Source organism: Rattus norvegicus, chromosome 20 (genome assembly GCF_036323735.1).
Source record: "Rattus norvegicus strain BN/NHsdMcwi chromosome 20, GRCr8, whole genome shotgun sequence".
Taxonomy (NCBI): domain Eukaryota; kingdom Metazoa; phylum Chordata; class Mammalia; order Rodentia; family Muridae; genus Rattus; species Rattus norvegicus.
The window spans coordinates 20,328,792-20,350,365 of record NC_086038.1 but is presented as its reverse complement, the minus strand read 5'-3'; the positions used below and the strand labels follow the sequence as shown (position 1 = coordinate 20,350,365).

At 42.8% G+C, this 21,574-nt stretch overlaps 1 protein-coding gene across 5 annotated transcripts in view; it reads right to left on the bottom strand.

The window, feature by feature from the left end:
- The window catches only part of Arid5b (AT-rich interaction domain 5B), a 183,997-nt gene that overhangs the window by 139,324 nt on the left and 23,099 nt on the right, over positions 1 to 21,574 (bottom strand). For 4 of the 5 annotated variants that reach the window (XM_063279167.1, NM_001107624.1, XM_039098745.2 and 1 more), the window contains 1 exon segment: positions 12,840 to 13,065. In XM_063279167.1, coding sequence (XP_063135237.1) covers positions 12,840 to 13,065 — 226 coding nt within the window. 5 annotated transcript variants of the gene reach the window in all.

The following is a 21,574-nucleotide window of genomic DNA, read 5'->3' as shown; positions in this document are numbered from 1 at the left end:
GTCATCCACTAAGGCCCAGGAACTGTCTGCTCCCTCTCAGAGCAACACCAGAGGAGGCCAGTGATACGTGAGTACTGATCGGATCCCGCCAGAGTACACTCTGAGTTCCGGGCAGCTAGAGTTCTGACCAAGTAGGATCCACTGCTCTTTACGATCAAAGAGAGGTCAGGGAAAGGTCAAGGCAGGTGGCTTGCAAGGCAACACCTACTTGGGTAAATTTTAGAATCTGAAGATTCAAAACATATTAAAAAGCACTTCAAAAGAACTCTCAAGGCTTTCTGCGGCCCTTAGAGAACCTTAGATATGGCTCACGCAGTCCCGAGTCTGTCTGTCTGAATGCCTTGTAATAGATAACCTGGTGTCTGGGAGTTAAGAATTAAATCGCTCCCTGCTGTTACCTATTAATACCTCTTCACATTCTTACTCACAACCTTCTGCTAGCCTTGGGGAGAGGGGAGGAAACAGTTTTGAAGGTTTGTTTTTTTTTTCTGAAGGAAACACAAAAGGAAACTGCTATTGTTAGCTAAGAGCACCTACTGTGTGCTGATGCCTGCAAAAAAAACGAGGTCTAACCAGATTCTCACTCAATTCCCCAATCCCGTGACACCAGCATTGTTCACCTGGCTTTCCAGATAAGCAATCAAGGTGCACTTAAAATGTCAGGACCTTATATTGTCTGAAACAAAGAATGCAATACCAATCCGACTTTAAAGGTCTACTCCAGGGTGGGGCGCTGGAGGGAGCTGGGTACCCTGCACAGTTCTGGGAAAGAAGCTACTTTGTATCGGCCTATTCTGCCAAATCTTTGATGGAAAACACTGATACAGAACAATGGGAACAAAGTGAAGTGAACATTGTCGTTTTTAAAACAGCAGAAGAAGAAAGGATGAAAGAAGGGCACACAGATTCCACATGTATAAAAGCCTGTATGTATACACACAGCCATCACGTGATGGGGTAAATTAGCCAGGTAACCATAGTTTGGTTTTTTTCCACCCTACTAGTAAAGTATACATTTCGTCACGCTTTGAACTCTCCTTTATTATCAACATGACTATGAAAACAATGTTTTATTTCTTATGGAGAGAATAGGCCAGGCCCAGAGCTTCATTTCTGCAAGGCCTCATAGAATGCCATCTTTGTGAGCTAAAGGAGTCCACTGGGTGGTTGGAAGGTGGGGCCTCTGTTCCTCAACCATTAGCAAGAAACTGGTTTTTTTTTAAGGGAGCTGAGAATTACAACAGGGTAGTTGCCTAGGAAAAGAAATATTACACGTGCAGCTAAAGCCATTGCCTTAATAACCTGCCGCCTAAGAAGAAAAATAAATAAATAAATAAAGGCAGGTTACAAACTAGCTGCTAATTTAAAAAAAAAAAAAGGTAAGGCTGAATGACTTCGTCTGGACTTGTTTACCAACCTGAACCCTTTATGCCTCTGCTATAAACCTATAGCAAGATAAATATTCCCTTGAGGAATTAACAACATTAACGACTGCCAATATTAATATATAAAGTTGGTCACCCACACGTGCGCGCGTGCGCGCGTGCGCGCACACACGCACACACACACACACACACACACACACACACATTAATGCCACCACCACCACCACCACCACCACTGATCCTCAGATAGCCTAGATTGTATTTAGAGCTCCCTCAAAAAGTGTTTCCAGAATGAGAGACAGATACTTGCTGCTAATTAGCCTCCCTTTCTCAAAAGTTCACCTCAAAACACCCCCAAGGAGAGAGCCCCTCCGCCACAGCAGGGTGTGTCGGGAAGTGCTGTAACAAAATGAAGTCAACCTTTGAATGTACATAGACGGCTCAGGTGGACTGAAAGGAGTGATTTCAGGAGGGGCCGATTATAAAAGCCAAATGTTTGCTCAGCCTACTGGATACAGCTTTGAAGTCGGGGCCCAACCTTGTAGAGCTCAGATTATTCCTAGGAAGATTAGACAGAAGCATCTGCATACACTTAGGTGCTCAGCAAGGTGGTAGAGACTACACCGTGTGATTAGAGGCCAGTCAGGCGAGGTAAATTATCAAGAACTCAATGACCAAGGGTTATAAGAGCTAGGAGAATTCTCCCACGTACAGCTCTTGGAAGGGCCATTCCTACAGTAGAAAGGCAGAAGCGAGTCAAAAGCACATTGGAGAATTTGGGGAGCGTGGGGAGTGGTCAGGTTTGAAGTTTACACAAGCAGGGATAGGGTTACATAAGGAAAAATCACAGGCTGGTTTAACAGTCTGTGCGTTCTGGGGGCCAGAGATCCTTCCCCTCTGCAGATGTATGAACAGCTAGGGAAGAGCACAGAGCTGGTGAGGACCAGAAACCACTGGGAAGTCCAACAATAAGATGTCAGAGAACGAACCACCTCAATAGAGAACCACTCCCCGGCCAGATAAAAGTTGATTACGTCACAAAGATATAGTCACATCATTCTTTATAAAATCCGGGATGAGGCGGGGTTCCCCAACAGTATATTTTATTTTGATTGGAGGTGGGGGGGGGTGTGTCTGACTACAAATCCCTGCCTCTCCACACAGAAACATACATGTAAATGCCAGCCGGCTTCCCTCAATGTGGGAAGAGAATCGGCAATTGCTTTTTTCCATTTTACCTACAACATCTGTGTGTTATCCAGTAGTGATGGGTTTATCAAGGAAAGGGGTGGCTGGGCTGGAGAGATGGCTCTGTGGTTAAGAGCACCGACTGCTCTTCCCGAGGTCCTGAGTTCAAATCCCAGCAACCACATGGTGGCTCACAACCATCTGTGGTGAGATCTGATGCCCTCTTCTGGTGTCTGAAGACAGCTACAGTGTACATATATAAATAAAATAAATACTCAGCTCCAAAATAAATAAATAAATAAAATATTAAAAAAAAAAAGGAAAGGGGTGGCTACGAAATGTATTGTCAAATGATTCAGAAGAATAAAAATGTATACTTATTAAATTATTTAATGTACAATTATCAAAGATCTAAGTGAAGGAGGAGACTCACAGAAAGAACATGCTAGGGCTGGAGGGAATGGCTCAGTGGTTAAGAGCACTGACTGCTCTCCCAGACGTCCTGAGTTCAATTCCCAGCAACCACATGGTGGCTCACAACCACTGTAATGAGATCTGATGCCCTTTTCGGGTGTGTCTGAAGACAGCTACAGTGTACTTCTATATAATAAATAATTTTTTAAAGGCAAATAAAAGAATGGAACTAAAAGAGAGCAAGGCTGAGTCAAGCCTCAAAAAAAAAAAAAAAAAAAAAGTACCTGAAGAAGGGCCAGGGCTGCATTTCTTTTTTAAGAGGTGTTTAACAGATTACAATAGGCCAACTGAATCCATCATGAGCTGAATAGGAACTGTCCTACAGAGGACCGAGGTTTCAGTGTTCGGTCCCCACACATTGGCATTATATTAGGAGGCTGTGGGAAGTTCAAAGGCGTAAGGGTGAGGTGAAAGATGTAGGTCACTCAGGGGGACACCTCCTTGGGTTTGTACTGTCTTTGGCTGCTTCCTATGCGGACTTCTGCTTCCTGGTTGGCTGTGACGTCATTGCCAAAGGGGAGAACTGAAGTTGGAGGTAACCCTCCCGAAACCGGGAGCCAAATAGATCTCTCTACCCTTATATTTTGTCCTAGAGACAAGACTAAAATGCCGTCACCAAAGGAAACTGGCAATCACCACTCCTAGTTTGGAGGTTTGTCTTTGATCCTAGAGATGCATGATCTCGTATGAAGCCAACGGTTTCCCCAAAGTAGATAGAGGAGACAAAGGGAGTCGAGAGACAGGAGTTCAAGGCCAGCCGGATCTTTCTTTCATTTTCTCATCAGCTTGCCAGCCCATAGAGTCATGTCTCACGAATGAAGCCTGAGGGAAAGCATAAGCCGGTTTCCATACCCATCGTGGATGTACGGAAAAAATAGCCACAAAGAATTTGATTCGTGGAAAGTAAAAGCCAGAAACCCCCGACAGGTTGGACAAAGCGTAAATGCAAGGACATCGGAATTCAGAAGGGCGCTGTGAGCTAAACCTGCCTCACGTGGTAAGACGAAGAGGACCCACCACACTCCATGGGCTCTGTTGGAGCAGGGTGAAATAAGCCAGACGTCCGTCCGGCTGCCCTTCGCACAGGATCCTTACTGAGGCAAAACCCAGTTTATCCAGGTCACACCTCACACCACACCCAGGGACGCCAGCCATTGGAAAGGCAAAGCCTCACCGGCAGTGTTTTCCAAAAGGCCTATTCAGGATTCATAAATGGTGATGTTCCTTTAGTAATAGCCTGTAGTTGGTATTACATAGAAAGAAGAACTCAACTCAAAAGTAGACGGGTGAACGGGGGGGGGGGGGCGGTGGGGGCAATAATGTTTATTTCTCAGAGGTTTCGAAAAGGCAAGACTGAGAAGAGGCATGGAGGAGCCTAAGCCTCACTGGGGTTACATCATCGCTGGAAGCACCAGGGCGTCGCCAGCTGTTGGCTATCTGACTGGACATGATGAACTGTACTGTGGTCTCTATACCCCTGGAAGCCGCTTTGACTCTGGCCGTAGGATTCTTTGCAAAACAGTACCTCACAATATAAATGAATAAACCACTGTAGTGTAAACACTGGAGAGGCATCCTCAAATGAATAACCAGGAGGGTGAGGGAGCTTAAAAACCACATCCGGGGAAAGAATTGAAAACATTGGGGTTGTTTAGCTAAATAAAGAGAGAACTCTTAAGACCATCACTAGCGAAGAGAGAAGAAATGTTAACTGGACCAATGTCCCCAGAGGCCCCTTCCGTCTGGACAACCTTACAAAGAGCTCCAAAAAAGCCGCCCCAAGGCTCGCTCCTGTGTTAGATTTCAGAAGGGAAAACCCTTGCGGATCTAATGTCACCTCTTTTTTTTCTAATTCTCAAACTCAGAAACTCCCAGGTTCTGTGAACTTCTCTCTAGCCGGCTGCCGGTCTTCAAAGGATGTATCAACGTAGAACATGTTGGAGACCTTTCGGGTCCATGGGAATTCAAACAAAAGGATCTTGGACAGGAACGCTCTGCATATGGGATGGTGATGTATGTGGAAAGCAGCATCAACCAATGCCTGCCAATCAACTCAAGCCCTAGGAAACTTGGCAAAGACTTCCTTCCCAACTGAGTTCGGGAAACGTAGATGAGTATTTCTCATTGGAAAACTGGACCTTTCCATCACGGTTTCAGGATAATTTCGACTATTTAGTGAGAGAGGCAAGTTGAATTTTCGATTTCAAATAAAATAAGTCATTTTTGCCTCCCTTTTGAGTTGCAAGCTTGTGGGTTCTGATTATTCTTAGATCATATTCTAAACATCTTGGTGGTCAATTTATGCATGTTTGAGTTACTTGGTGTGTGTGTATGTGTGTGTGTGTGTGTGTGTGTGTGTGTGTGTGTGTGTGTACAGAAAAAAAATATTCAGTTCTCTCTTTTCACCATATTCCGGGGATTGAACTCAGCTCCTCGGGCTTGGCAGCAAGCCCCCTCAACTTTGCTGAGCTATCTTGCAACCCCTTCAGTTTCTTTAGTGAGACAGAATCATCTTATATAGTTCAGAACACCCTTGTATTCACTCTGAGTCTAGATTGAACTTGAACTCTCGACTTTCCTACATTAACCAAAAGGGCCTCTGGGTTATCACTCTACAATGTCAAGAGACAACTCCTGGAGGGGCCATATTGATCCTGTAGCAGCATGCTTCTTGGGAATTAACTGTGCTATGATCAGATTCTGCACAGAGTCATAGTGAGCACAGACCGCTGTCAAACCCTCATAAGAGAATCCCTCAGAAGGGTCTTTCTGGTTGGAAAGTAAGGACATTAGAAAGGCCAAAGTGTCTTGAGTGGTCCTGTAGGGCTTCTCAAATTATTCACAAATAGAATATTGCAAGCATACATCATCTATGAAAATTCTCCCGTTTCAGTTGGAAACAGTTCAGCCAAGCAACTGAGAATATGACACATTCTGTTGGGAGTAGTTTCTTTCCCCAATAAACTCGTATGAAAAACACACAGCCAGTTAATTGTATTTATACGCTATATGCCTAGATTGGGCTGATCGATCACTATGCTAAGTTATTCCCCAGCCATGAGACCCCTTGCTACTCCAGGCCATCTCGATCTGCTCCATTTTTCCCCGCCTTCTCTTCCTCTCTCTCCTCTAACCCCAGCTTTCCCTTACCCTGCCCAATCATCGGCTCTAGCCTTCATTTCAAGGACTAGAATGGGGAGATGTCTCAGTGAGATCACTAGGGAAGGTAATCTACTTCTTGTGGGGCAGTCCCTCTTGAGGAAGCAGGATTAACATCAATATACAAACAGCACCAGGGATACCCAAGGCACATTCAATAAGCCTTTTCAGAAGACCCCTTCCTACTGGCAGAGAGAAGAAAGAAGGCGGGATGGGGTGGGTTCTTCACGAGGAGCCTCCAATCCTAATGAGTTGATTGGACAACTCGTGTTAGTAATGTATTTCGAATGGGAAACCCTAGTGCTCGTTCTTTAAAGCAGAGTAGTAGTCTTGGCCTTGAGTACTCCAGGAAGCCCCCGACACTCCACACTCGAGGTGACTAAGAGGAGCCATTTGTATTACCAAGCAAGCCTCAAGGATTTCTAAGCAACAATGCCAGTCAATTTTTAACAAAGAACTTGAGAGATTCCTCACATTACTGGCCATGGATGGCTCGGCTTGCTTTAATACAAATTGTTTAATTTGTGATATGAAGAAAAGCGAATGTGTGTCACATACCTCAATTACAGATTACATATTAGGTATTACTACGAGTAATATTGTCAGTTTAAGCATGTAAATACTACAGTGATTAACCATATATACTACATTACATAGATAGGTTTGTGGCTAGGGTAAAGGGTAAGCAGGAACATTATATTATATATTACACATCAGATACAATATATTATACATCATATATTATATTTATATTATGCCACATGTCATACATAAATATATAATTTATATATAGGAGTATACATACACTTCGGTGTATCTTCTTTTGGGAGAGGCAGTGTGGAGAGAAACCCTACTCCTGGTCCCCAGAAACTGTGATTAGGGGCATCAGAAACAAACCATGGTGCTCACAGAGTTCTACATAGCTCCTGGTCAGACACAACTTCCATCCAATGGCGCTAACATGGACAAAAGTAACTTAGACTCCAGGGTCACAAATGCTCCTTAAGACCAGGGGAGTCCGTCCTGGGTTGATCTCCTCCCAAATCCAAGATCTCAAAGCAAGGTGTATATTATTATTCATTTTAACAACCAAGAACTTGAAGGCATGAGCATGTGCTGAGCTCAGGGGTTTTCCAGAGAGCAGCAGATCTTAAAGATCTTAAAGGCAACATCCTCTTATGGTACCATCTACTACCCAAAGTATAGAGGAAGCCCCTGCTAGGGCAGAGAAAGGGGAGGTCACTCTCTGCCTGGTGGGATGCACGAGTAGACACTTAGGGAATATTAAATTCAGGCAGTTTTTGCCACATGTGCGCGCTCTCTCTCTCTCTCTCTCTCTCTCTCTCTCTCTCTCTCTCTCTCTTGTTCTCTCATTCAGCCTCCCCTCTTTCTTCATACATTAATTTATTTACTTTACATCTAGAGTTCAGCTTCCCCTCCTTCCTCTCCTCCCAGCCCCTCCCTTTCCCCTTCACCCATCCCCCTTTCTTTCTCCTCAGAGAAGGGATGGCCTCCCCTCTTTTTAATATTTTTCTTCTAAAGTCATACTTAAGAGACGAGACCATTCATAACCGCCCATCCGCAGACAGTTAGCAGCATGATAATTGACACTGAGTTTGTTACAAAAAAAGGGGGGTGGGGGGAGAAAAGGCTGTTTTAATAACCTTGGCCTAAAACACATTTTGCTGTATGCCTCAAAGGGTTTCAATAAAAAAAAAAAAAAAAGTCAACCTGTAGAGACATATTTTCTTGGCTTAAACAACAATCCGAAGCATATAAATGTAGTCCAACTATAATGACATATTTATAGGCCAATAAAGCTTACATTGCGGCTTTCATACCTCGCTTAAAGGAACTCTGTGAGAAACAGTGTTGTATAAAATAATTTGATTTTTTTCCCCCCAAACGATAGCCCAAGGAATAAAAAATGCAACTTTGCTGTGTTTAACTGATAGTTTTTATTCTCCTAAGTTGCTAAAATTTTTGTAAAATGAAATAAGTCTTCATTTGACTCCCCTCAACGGCCATACCAAATATGGGTATCAGGTCCACTTTAATACAAAGCTAAGTACTGTAATTCTGAAGACAAAAAAATAAATAACTAGAGGCTTGTGTAGTGAATGATTTAATCAGTCTGATTCTTCTGGAAGAACAGGTTTTGTGTTCGTTATGCTTATGAATAACACATTCCTTTAACCCTCTGTTCTCACAGAGCTATTTTTCTTGACTTCAAAAACCAAAAAAAAAAAAAAAAAAAAAAGAAAGAAAGAAAGAAAGAAAAAAAGAAAAAGAAACCACCCTCCAGTATGAAATGAGCTGAAGGAGTAACCCCCACCCCAGGACAGCCCGATTGGTGTTGGTCTCATGCGGAACTTTATTTTAAGGGGAAAAGGAGGTGGGGGGGATAATAAATGTGCTGCATCACATGGAAGAAATGTTTATTGTTTTAATGATTAGCCTTTTCACTAGCTGCATCTGTAGTTGTTGTCAGCAGCCATTTAAGATTAAATGAAGACTCTGGAAGATTTAAAAAAAAAAACAAAAAACAAAAAAAAACCAAACAGGCTGCCCTCAAGGGGAAAGGTGATTTAAAGACAAGAAAACCGGCCAGGGTGGTGAAGAAAGTTGGAGTGGCCATTGGGAGGTACCACTGGGCAGAGTTTTTCTTTGTGCAGCATTAATTTGTTGCCAGACAGACACTTGTGTTGTTTTAATTCTGTTCTTTCACTATTCACAGAGAGACGGGAAATGACACAAACTGCCAGAGGAGGAAACTTACTAACTCTGAGCAAGAGGAGCACTTTCATTTACTTGGTTTTTATATTGTAAAAAAAAAAAAAGTCTGTCTTTGAGAGTCAACCTAATTCTTTCGTTATTATTGATGTTTTTAACAGGCCAGAGGAACTGGGCTTTTTTTTTTTTTTTTTTTAAGAAAAAAAAAATAGCACACTCAAAGTTTGACTTTCTCCATGGAGAGGTGAGTTTTTCCATTCTTTGCTCGTTTCCTGGCTAGTAGGAGGGTCCTTAAGCAATCTCAAAAGTTCATCTTTCTTTGATGAAAACAATGAGGAAGGTTCTACAGAAGGAAAGACCCAGCGAGCTGAGAGCTTCCACTAATAGTGTGGTATTGGGGTGGTTTTGGTGTGGCAGAGAGAGAGAGACAGAGAGAGAGAGACAGAGAGAGAGAGACAAAGACAGAGGGAAAAAGACAGACAGAGACAGAGACAGACAGAGACACAGAGAGAGATAGAGACAAAGAGAGGCAGACAGAGAGAAAGAAAGAAATAGAGACATACAGAGAGACAGAAATAGAGAGAAACAGAGACACAGAGAGACTGAAAGTGAGCTAGAAAGAGAACACTGAGGTAGAAAGAAAGGTCAACAAATCCTTTGATGTGATAGCCAGAGAAAGGAAGAGTAGAAAGATCTCTGGGACCCAACTGTGTGCGGCCAATGACTTCCGGCAGCGTTCCTGGTCTAAAAGTCCCCACTGTCAATCCCAACTATGTGGATTCACAAACTTCAGATCAGACAAATAATGGAAACTCATTACATTAAGGAAAGTTTTTGTTTCTCTTTGCACATTATTACAACACAGTGTACATTCCAATTACGAAAGCTATTTGTCTCAAATTCCCCACAGTTCATACCAACCCAGTTGAATTTCAAGGCCTTACATTCTGTCCTTAAAGGGGTACTTACATTTACAGAAAGAAAAGGTATGTAGTCTCTCTTGCTCCCCCAAGGGGTCTCTCACTCAATTTCCTGTTGAATATATCCCTTCCCAAGCTAACCTCACAAATGGATCCCAAGTCTGACACACAAACACACACACACACACACACACACACACACACACACACACACACACACCCCAAATCATCTGGGAAGTCTTTTATCAGTCTACACTTTTTGGCTTTATCTCAGTCCCACAAAGAAGGTTCTAAGGCAGCTACACTTAGCCATTAACCAAGTTCTCCTTAGTAAATGTAAATGCAATTTGATTTCAAAGCCACTAATCTGCATTTTCAAGACCAAACCCTCTGCAAGTGCTTTGAATAGTCAGGCAAACCAGTTTCTTCAGGAACCACTTGAGGTGAGGGTAGAGAGGGAGGGTGGGGGCGGGAGCTACAAAAATTATGGACTTTTTTTTTTCTTTTAAAGAATCTAAGATTCTCAAACTCTCCTTAGATGGAGTTAAGAAACTGGTGTGTGTGTGTGTGTGTGTGTGTGTGTGTGTGTGTGTGTGTGTGTGTGCGCTCATTAATAAACTATCCCTTTGAAACACAAAACAACCCTGCTATAAATACTCTTGTTTACATGTGTGACATCAAGCTTAACCATTTACATAGCCTTTTGTCCCCCAAGGGTTTCCTGTTTAATGTTTTATCAGTAACACTATATTCTATAACTCAAGAAAAATGAAAAAAAGAAATGGTTTAATGTGAAGGTAAAAAGCAGGACCAGGGAGACAGGACAGTGATAACACATGAAGAGGGCAAACCACCAGATTCTAAACATTCTCACACATCATAAAAGTAGTCAGGACCTGTGAACAGGAAATACGTAAAGACTATTTTTGAAAGTTCCTCGGCTGAGAGGAAAGAATTCTACCTTAATAATCTTTTTTCTAATTGCTCACATGACAAGTGGGGCCATATGTCTAAAATGCCACCGTCCGACATCTATCAAAGAGCTGCCAGGCAACAGTTGATATTAAACTGCAGGATGGTCTTGACGGTATTGCTCAAACTGCACGCCTTACCACAAACCAGAGTCACATGAAAGAGAGTCAGTTCCCTGATGTTATTCAGTCTGTGTCAGTTAAAAGAAATCATCAAGGTTTCTTGTAAAAGTTAAGTTCTAGGTTTAAAAACAAAACAAAAAAAAAAAAAAAAAAAAGAAAAGAAAAGAAAAAAAAAAACCAGGAAGTTGTCACACTGAGGCATCAACCAGGTCCCTGAAAAATCGGCATTGTGGTCTAATGAAAGAAAAGACACCTCACTCTGTTAAGGACGAAGTTCCTCTTTGCGTGAAGAGGAAACAGGCAGCCTAAAGCTGAGGTCAATAGCTTTGGTCTTGAGCAACACCAGAAGAGTCGGCCCAAGAAGGCCACTGAGGATACAAACAAGTCCACACAAAAGGTGGTCAGGGTCACACAGTCATGGGAGGAGTGACTGCTGAGGCAGGAGAATGCCTTCACCATGTGAGACCTCTCATGTCCCTGTTTGTATGGGAGGATGGAAAATCAGACCATACATGTTTACCTAAGGCCCCGGGACGGAGGGGCAGAGTTGATGTTAAGATATGGCCAGAACACTCAAAGCTGGACAGAAGAGGAATCTAAAGTCCAGACACTCCTTTGTAGGAGACAAGAAGGAGGGATAAACACATAGCCGAGGGGGTGGGGGAGGCCAAGGACACCCACCCCAGCAGTTTCTAGCTTGTTTTATTGGCCCTGAGGTAAATGAATCACCATTGCACTTTGGGCTGCTACATTCCTTCCATGGAATTCTGACTTGAAACCCTAGTTGTTTTAGTACCCACTTACAGCAAACATTTTAAGTCGCCATTAATTCACTGTTAGCCCTAATTAAGTCTTAGATCTTGACGGCACATAGACCATTATTTGAGGTCACATGCTATGTCACCCAGTAAGAGGCTATACACGAAAGAGACCCTGTAAATACAACAGGCCACACGTTTCCTTTCCTGCCCCGGCATTTCCCAGGCCATAGTCTTGAGCCCCATTAGAGTGAATCAATCATATATACACACATATGTATTGTACATACTTACACTTTTTAATAAAAATTACATACTCTAATGTTATGCGATATGTAATTTTATAAGATATGAATTCTTTGTGTGTGTGTATTTCTAGGTACACTTTGTGTTTGTTCCTGTCCTGTGTCTACCCGTGGAGGTCAGAGGATAGCATTTAGTATTACTCTTTAGAAGCCACACATCTTGGCTTCCCGTCCCCCACCTCCATTGGCTTAGAAATCATCTCTTTGGTTAGGTGGGGTAGCTTCAGCTGTTCTTTTGACTCAGACCCCCCAGTTCTGGGATTAAACACATATATCATTGTGCCTGACTTTGTAATGTGGGTCTTGGGGCTCACATATCGGTCCTAAGGGTTATAAAGCAAGGGTTTTCCTATCTGAACCATCTCTCTAGATCCTAAATATGTCATTATATACATGATATATATTTTTTTGAAAACTCATATTTATTATTTCTATTGTGTGTATGTGTGTGCATATATGCACCTATGTGTGCCATGCGCACGTGAGTGTAGGTATCATCAGAGACCAGAGACATCTGATGTCCGTAATGCTTTCAGGGGACTTGGAGGTGCTCAGTATAGGTGCTGGACCCTGAACTGAAATTTTTCTAAAAGAACGATACGTTCTTAAATAATGCTGAGCCAGCTCTCCAGCCCCATAAGCTAAAATTATGCTATATGGTTCTTAAATAATACACAACTCTTAGATACCACACCGTTCTTACACGCATGGTTCTTACACTGTTTCGTGTAAATGATTGATAGTAAGGGTTTCAGGCTACAAGGGGAGTGTAGCCCGTCGCACATCCCAGTACATTGCGTTTAGAAGCAGGAGCCGAGCTTACCGAGATCAGCCTTTTCCTTGAGAACGTCTTTGAAGTTGAGCCCACTGTTAAGGGTTGACTGCCTGTACCTGAGCAGAGCCTCCTTCTGGCCATTTCTCCCAAAGCCCTCGGTCTTCACCGGAGTGGCTCGGAGCCCACACCTCCACTTGGAGAAATCAGAATGCGCCCATTTGACGAGGTCCTCGAGCTTTACAATCACCTTTTCAGAGACGGCGATGACCTCGTCCTACGAGAGGTGGGGAGAACAGACAATGTTACTTGGGGTCCGAAGGAAAATATCCATCCTTAGCAAAGCTCACCTGGATGCCACAGGGACAGCCTCACCTTCCAGCAAGGGGCCTAACCTGGGACAAGTAGCTTTTAGGGTGAGAAGAATCCTACGAACTCGTTTGAGCTCAGTGACTTTCCAGGCTTCTTTATTTTAAAGAATAATTTATACGATGCGTTTGCTGGGAGGTAGGAAGTTTCCAGAAACAGGACAGTAATTCTCACAGACATTTTTAATGCTAGACACAAAGCCCCATCTACCAATCCAACTCCTTGGGTGAAAGCTAATTTTTAGAATGCAATTAATTGCAAATGAAAAAAGCGTAAGGCTGGATGACTAATGGTTAGCCTGTCTTCATATAAATGGCCTAAGTAAATCTAGAATTCTTGGAACTCTGACTCACCCCCAAATTCCTATGTTTATGGTACATTTTCCCTTGGCTTGGACACAAATATTGAATTTAACTTTTGTCCTAAAAAAATTAAATAAAACCGTGATGTAATCCCCAAAGAAATACTTTATAAATGTTATGTGCTTCCCACTGAAAGCAGCTTACACGTTCTCGTGTTTCTGAAAAACTTTGCAAGCTGAGAGATGAGTGGACTTTTTTCTCTTTTAATACATTTGGGGGGTAGGGGGCGGGAGGGCGCCGAGGAGGCCTTTGAATCTAAGAAAAGTCGTTGAAGCTTCAGTTCCTCCCAAGGATCATAAATTTGAATTTTGAGCATCTCTAATTGCTTCCAGGAAACAAGTTTTCTGCCTCAGAATTAACCCAGCAAGATATTTAGTAGATATCTCTATGAGGAACAAAGAGGGGGCCCCCTGGCCCAGAGATTCTCTGGAAAAGACTTATGGATACCTCTCCCTGGGCTCTAAATGAACTGATTTGAAGCGTTTGACATTTTAACTTGAGCTGACTCTCATTCCCTTTCTTTGACTGAACATTTCTGACGAAGGCTTAGCTGTGAAAAACCCCTAAAGCTTACAGAAAAAAAAATTTCAAAATAGTTCTGACAAAACAACAGGAAGATGTCTCTGAACTATTAGACAGAAAGGAATTCACAACGGAACTTGGCTAATTTTGCTGTTAGATACAACTCTCTCTTCCTTACCCTTCCTACACACACACACACACACACACACACACACACACACAGACACACAGACACACACACACACACACACACACACACACACCACATGTACTCCTCCATACAAATACCACACACTACATACACACAACACACACCTCACACATAAACCACCCATACACACACACACACACACACACACACACACACACACACACACCCTAACGCACACACTGTTCCAACTCAAACAAAAAGGGTTTTATTACGATGATGTTTACACAGCAAGAAGGTCTCAGTTTTGTTCTTTTGAATGTTTTAAGGTAAGAGGAAAATTTTGCTTTTCCTTGTCCGGTTCATGACTGCTTCTGAGAAAGCGAAGGTTGTTACAAAGAACAGTCACAAGAACTCTCTCAAGAATATAACACAAGCCTGGGTAACGGGATCCCCTCCCTTATCTTGATCAAATATGAACTTCTCGTAAAGGCAGACAAAGTGGAAATTGTGTTTTACCCTCTTCTCAAGAAAATACCTCGAGACTTTATAAGCTGTGGGCACATTACAAAATACCATTTGCAGGGGCTGATTTCACCCACATTCAACTCTACTATTTCATCAACTTCTTGAAATAGAAGACCTCTGCTCATCCTGCATTTTATAGCTATTACATGATGATTATGAAATGTCAGAATTTAAAAAAAAAAAAATCCAGGCTGGGTATTGTTTCAAAGCATATGGGGACAGCTTCTGGGGTGGGGGAGGGGGCATAGCAGCAACAGCATTTAGAATGTTCTGGAAAATAATTAAGTAGCATGGTATATTAGCCTCCACACTAGCACAGATGGAATTTGGCAACGTTTTGACCAAATAAGGCTTCCTAGAATAGACAACTTTGGAGATGAGTGTTATTCTCAAATAGATCAAATGATTATTATCATTTCAATTACCAGTTGCTTCAGATCTTTTCCGAGAAATGGCATGACTAGCCCTGGCTGCCTTACAGCAGCCGTCAAACAAACAGTTTATTAACCAAGAGAAAAATACAATCCTTATGATGTCATTAATGAATAAACTTGTCTTTCAAGATTATCTCTGTAGATTTGCCCTAGACAATCCCTTCACTCACTTAGATACATACACACACACACACACACACACACACACACACACACACGGACAGAGAGACAGAGACAGAGACAGAGAGACAGACACAGACACAGACAGAGAGACAGAGGCATGAGCAGGGATTCACACAAACATATAAACTGTAATGGGGTTGATTGTGAACACAGCCTTGCATTTTACTGTGGATTTAGAGAGACCGAATCTCTTCACCACTGTTAAATGGATTTTTAAAGGAAATCTGATAAGAACTGGAAACAGCACACAACTCTGTGAAACAAAACGACCCACGTGTACATGGAAAATGTGTCGGGAAACCCTACTTTGAGCACACAATGGCATCTGTCACATGTCCATACTTATTATTCTGAGTCAGGGCTGACTAACTTTCTCATAGTGGCCGTTCTTGGGCAAGTCTCTCTGTGTCTATGAAAAGAATTCCAATAAGCTCATGCCATGATTCCATGAGCTCTCAGCAAACTGAGAATTAGTGCTGAGTAAATACTGAGTAATATCCCCGATTCACTCTCAGACAACGCAGAAGGATCACAAAGAAATACACGTTGTTATTTTGTTAATGGACCCTGACTTTTCAATTAACCCAGCGTTTAATCAATATTTATGTAGGACATGTTAAGAAGCTCACTAAGTTCTTCTTTCTCTTCATCATTGCTTTAAATTGTTCCTGTAATTGGGATTTGATTTCTACCACTGTACAAAAACCAGTTCACTGGAGCACGAATCCTCTAAGTCAGAAAAGATAATCCAGGCCAGAAGTCATAGAGCAGCCTACCCCAAGGCCATGGCTGGCTCTTCTGGAAGTGACGGATGTAGGAAAATTTATACACAAAAAACCTAGACTTCAATCTTATAAAACAAAATAAGGAAGGAGATGAAAAAAAAAAGGAACAAGCAAGACCAAAACTAACAACAGAAACTGAACAGTACATGCTTTCTTTCTTTTTTTTTTCAAGATGTGAAATCCCCTGTAGGTTAGGAGTTTCATCTAGGCTCCCCAACCTGCTCTGCTCAGCGCTGACACCAGCTCTTTCAGTGGACACACCACGATTTGATCAGTCTCCATTTGTGTCCCTGATGAGGGCCCTGCAGGTCAGTGACACACCCTAGTGCTGACTCACGGCCAGGCTCCGATAGCAATCTAGGTTTCCTATCTGGTGACTTTGCGGCCTAGCTGCCTGGGTTCAAATCCCAGGCCTGGATTTTGTTGCTATGAACTGCGGAGCAACTTCTCTAACCTTCATGTGCTGTAATTATTTTGACAGGTATTTTCTTTTCTTTTAAAGGATAATGATTCCAGCTACCGACCACAGTCTTGGCTAGGTTGGCCCAAAAGGTTTATCAGAGTTAGTGATGCCTTTATATCTTCCAAAGTCTGTTATGCAGAGATGGATTTAGATGATTCATAGGAAAACACACACCCGCACGCACACTTACACACACATATGCACGTGTGTGCATGCCCACCCACAGTACATGCATTGTTCGAGACAAGGGTTAAGAACACAGAGTGTCAATGAGGTTCACATATGCATTAATTAAATACTAGGTTAATTGCAAAGTCATGGGATACTTGTACATATACATTATGTGTGTGTGTCTATTATATATGTGTACACAAACACATACAATAAGCAAGGAGTGATGTATTTCATATATCGTATAATTCCTGGCTTAATTATCTTATAGTTATTTGAATGACTGAAAACTGATGCTTTTTTCTAGTTGTATGAAATATAGTTTCTTCTTTAAATAAATGTAATGTTTAAAAAGGATCAATTTGAGCAAAGTCATGAAGCCAACACAGGAGACAGGTGGATACAGAAAAGAAAAAGGATGAGTTAGAAGATAACTAAAATATGGCACAGTACATTCTGAGATACTCAAAGGACAGTCCAGGAGCCTTTGGGAATGCCTGGACTGCTCCAGGGGATCCACAGGGCCCAATCTAAAAATCAAAATTCATGAAGTTATTTTTGGACTTTTTTCACTCATTCTCCTTCAAGAGCATGGAAGGGGTTCCCTGAGCCCGCAGCCCACTGAGTGAGGACGGAAGCAGATCTAACACCATGAAGCTAGATGATAAAGAGACTTATCCGTTATATCTGAGAATGTATTTCATCACCTATGACTTCCATGAAAATGTTACATGCTCACCAAATTCTTTACCAACTCTTACAGCCACCGATACGTAATTGCCAGACAAGAAATGTTCCTTCTAAAAACACTTCAGAAGCCCCTATCATGGTCATCCTATCCCACCCACTTCCGGCAAACACTGATCTATCATCCTGTCTTCAAGTGTCACATACTTTGAATCTACTGTACTTTGAATCATACCCTTCTGTGATAGCTTTTTTCATACAGCACAGTGCCTTGTGAGCCAGCCATGTTCTGCCTGAGTAGACAGCTTGAATCTCGGGTGAGCAGGTGTCCTCTGGGTAGACAGATACAAAGTTATGCTCAACCATTCTCAGTCACCCCGACTCCTGGGCTGTTCCAGTTTAGGTAATTACAAACAGAACTGATACAATGTATCTTCCATGCCCTGGTCTTTCTCAGGTCTCTAAACACCTGGGTGAAGGATCGCTACTGCCCAGATGCTTTCTGGGATAGCTCTACCATTTTGCATTCAGACAGTCTCTCCTAGTCCCTTCCATTGCTAGACAATGTCACTGCTAATTAACTGTGTGCACTGTGGTTTCTCGCCTCTTGACAGTTTCCAGTTCCATGTCACCACATGACTAGCGATGCCAAAATATTAGTTTTCAGGTGTTAGGTTTTTTTTCGTTTTTGTTTTGTTTTGTTTTTGGTTTTTTTTTTTTTTGATTATATATTTAAATCTCACAGTCTTAAAATTTGGTTGTTTCCTTACCCTTAAGCTTGGAGTGGTTTCATTAACTTCTGGACTCTGGTCAGGTTTGTTGATTGAAAATACACCCTCTCGGGACCAGGAAGTTTGCTCAGCAGTTACAATGAGTGCCTGGTGTTCTTCCGTTATAGAGAGTTTGGTTCCCAGCACTGCCATTAGACACCTCACAAACACTTGGAGGTCCAGCTCTGGGCAACACCATACCTTTCCTAGCTTCTGTGGGTACCTGGCCACCAACATGTGAGCATTTGTACGTAGACATAAGCAAGCACACACACAAATATAGAATGATACAAATCTTTGGAAAAATATTGTCTTCTTGCCGTAGCAGAACATTTTGTAGAAGAATTCATAGATTCATGTGTGTCTCACTAGCTCAAATTTTTTCTGTTATGAATTGTGAGTTCTTTTATTTCATTTATTTTATTTTGCTTTTTGCCTCTGAATACTTCGCCTAATCCCGGGTCACAAAAAAAAAAAAAAAATCAGTGTGGGCTGGAGAGATGGCTCAGCGGTTAAGAGCACTGACTGCTCTTCCAGAGGTCCTGAGTTCAAATCCCAGCAACCACATGGTGGCTCACAACCATCTGTAATGAGATCAGATACCCTCTTCTGGTGTGTCTGAAGACAGTTATAGTGTACTTATACATAAAATAAATAAATATTTTTTTTAAAAAAAATCAGTGTTTGCATCCAAACGTTTTGTACTTTTTACATTCACCTATCCAACTTAATTTTGTGTTCTGTGGTGAGATTTCACACGACAGTCAATGCCTTCACCTACGGGTACTGCACTATTATTTTGCAATGAATGCTATATTTCAATAATTTATGTTTCGTTTTCTTTGTTTGTTTGTTTGCTTGTTTTGTTTCAAGACAGGGTTTCTCTGCATAGCCTTGGCTGTCCTGGAACTCGCTATGTAGACCAGGCTGGCCTTAAACCCACAGAGATCTGCTAGCCTCTGCCTCCTGAGTGCTGGGATCAAAGGTGCGTGCCATCACTGGCTGGCCTGTTTCACTTTAGTCTAATAAGAACCAACAACTGATCTCACGTAAACAGATTCTCAGTGAGTCCTGTATAATTTTACCACGGAGGATTCTTAGTTAATAAAACAGTCAGTGAGACAAACAAATGCTAAAAAAATATTCTGTATCATACCACTGAGGCATAGTATTTTCATATTCTTTACATTCTTTTTGACTTAAATTACCCTGGAAGTAAAATCTTTGCGTTAAGAAGAACCTAGTGGAGTCTGCACCCCTCACACGGGTCCACTTTCTCTGTGGCAGCGTCTCCAAGATCCACCTCCTTGAGGGGAACACGTAAGGACAGAGCTGCCCACACTCTTGGGGCGCCTCACTGAGAAGAGACAAGCTTAGGGAGCCCAGGTATCTGGTGCTGGACCTGTTTATTTTGGTTTGGAGTCAAATACTGTCTTTGAGTCCCAAGGCTGTTAACTGTGTGGACATCTTTGAGAAGAGAGTTCGGTTTGGACGGAAGGCAATCGGCTCACAGATACAATGGGGAAGCCCGAGGACAGCTGCCCGCACAGCTGCCTGATACCTGAGGGCTCCACACTGATTTGCTGGCTCCTGTTTGTCTACTTCCTCATTCCAAACCTCCGCAGAAGGTGGAGGAGACATATTCCTAAGTACAATCAGGGCCTAGGTTTTCTTTTACCGTTTTAATCTTCGAAGAAGACACTCCCCGTGGAGTTTCACCCGTCCACCTTGAAAGCCTGTGACAACATCCTAAAGTTTGATTCCAAACTTTCAGCTGGGCTCCAGCTTTCGGGGTAATGAGCATCAACTCTAGTGGACTATTAACTGAGTTTTCTAATGTACCCTCCTGTGAGGTATCAACAATACGACCCTTGGTTTGAGGGGAATTACACACACTCCAGCTACGGCTAACTTTTCCTCAATAGGTACTCTCCGTTTCCTTCCCATAGTTAGCCTACAAGGCACAGACCCGTCTCTCCGCTTCCCTTACAGCATGCATGTGACCAAGCCATGAGCAAGTGGCACATGGACGTGAAATTCAAACCTCCCAGTTCTTGTCCACAGAACAAATGAGCAGGGCTTCAGATTTTAATATTGAAAAATGAAAGTGGAAGCCTGATACCTCACCACACTCATAGCCTGGGACCATCTACAGGCGTAGACAAGAGAGAGATTTTGAACTCTCCACGCATTGAAACGGTTACAATGCATTTTTGATACACATAGCTAAGCCTACGTCTTTCTGTGTCAATGGAGAGCCCCCGCATCCCCCAGCACCACGTGGTGCCAAACAACAGACCACAGCAGAACAGAGCTGTAGTCAGCTAAGCCCCAAGGGCACAGTCATGCAAATCGCAGCCAAGGGTGCGTCAGGGACAGGCAGGTGAGGGGATAAGGGCTGAGACATTCCTCTCAAACTGCCATGAACAACTCAGCTTTCACAACGGGGCTCCCACGTAGCGCTTAAAACATGGCAGAACTTGGCGACACAGAACGGTAACTCATGGTGGTAAGCAAATAAATTGAAAGACCAAACTCTTAGTCCATTGGGTTCCACAAGAATGGGTCAACGGGCTGAGAACCAGAGACCAGTGTACTCTGGCTTGAAAGGAAACACACACACCACGCCCTTCCCCCTCCCCATTCCCCACTCCTCACCCTCAAGGCTCAGGGATAATTGCAGAAGAGAGGGAGTTGGGAAGATTATGGGCCAGAAGTGGTAGATAACATCAAGGAAACTGTTTTTCTGGACACAACAGGGCGGCTGCCCATAAGACCGCATAGCAACTGTAACTGTAACAAACTCAAGCCAAAGAAAATCCCTGCATAAAGGTGGGGGCATGGAAAAGGGTGATTGGCATTTCATAGCTGCAGGGGGAGGCAGGGGTCCATTCGCTCTAATAATGTGATCCCTGGTAGACTGACTACCTGCCAGGACAGGCCCCACTCCCCAAACTAGTTGAGCAACACAAACTGGACTTGATGGGAGAGAAAACTCAAAAGCTGGGTGGCAGGAAGAGAGAATGGTTTAAGGGAAGGACTAGGAGAGGGGATGAACCAATGTTCAAAACACATCTCGAAATTCTCAAAAAAAAAAGTATTATTATTTTGATAAAGAATCAAACGTTTTCATCCATACGGAATCCAATGAAGAGAACGATCATGTCAACTCTTAGAATGCACTGTGCTTGGGCAAGCGTACATCAGATGTGCAGTGGTGTCTGCCAGTAAAGGGGAGAGCGTGTCACCCAAGTGCCCAGCTCTGTTGGCACCCCCTGATTTACAAGGCTCCCTTCAAATTTCTATGGCATGAGGCCCTTCCAACTTGGTTCACCCGCTGTCCCTGTCACTCATGTTTGTGATG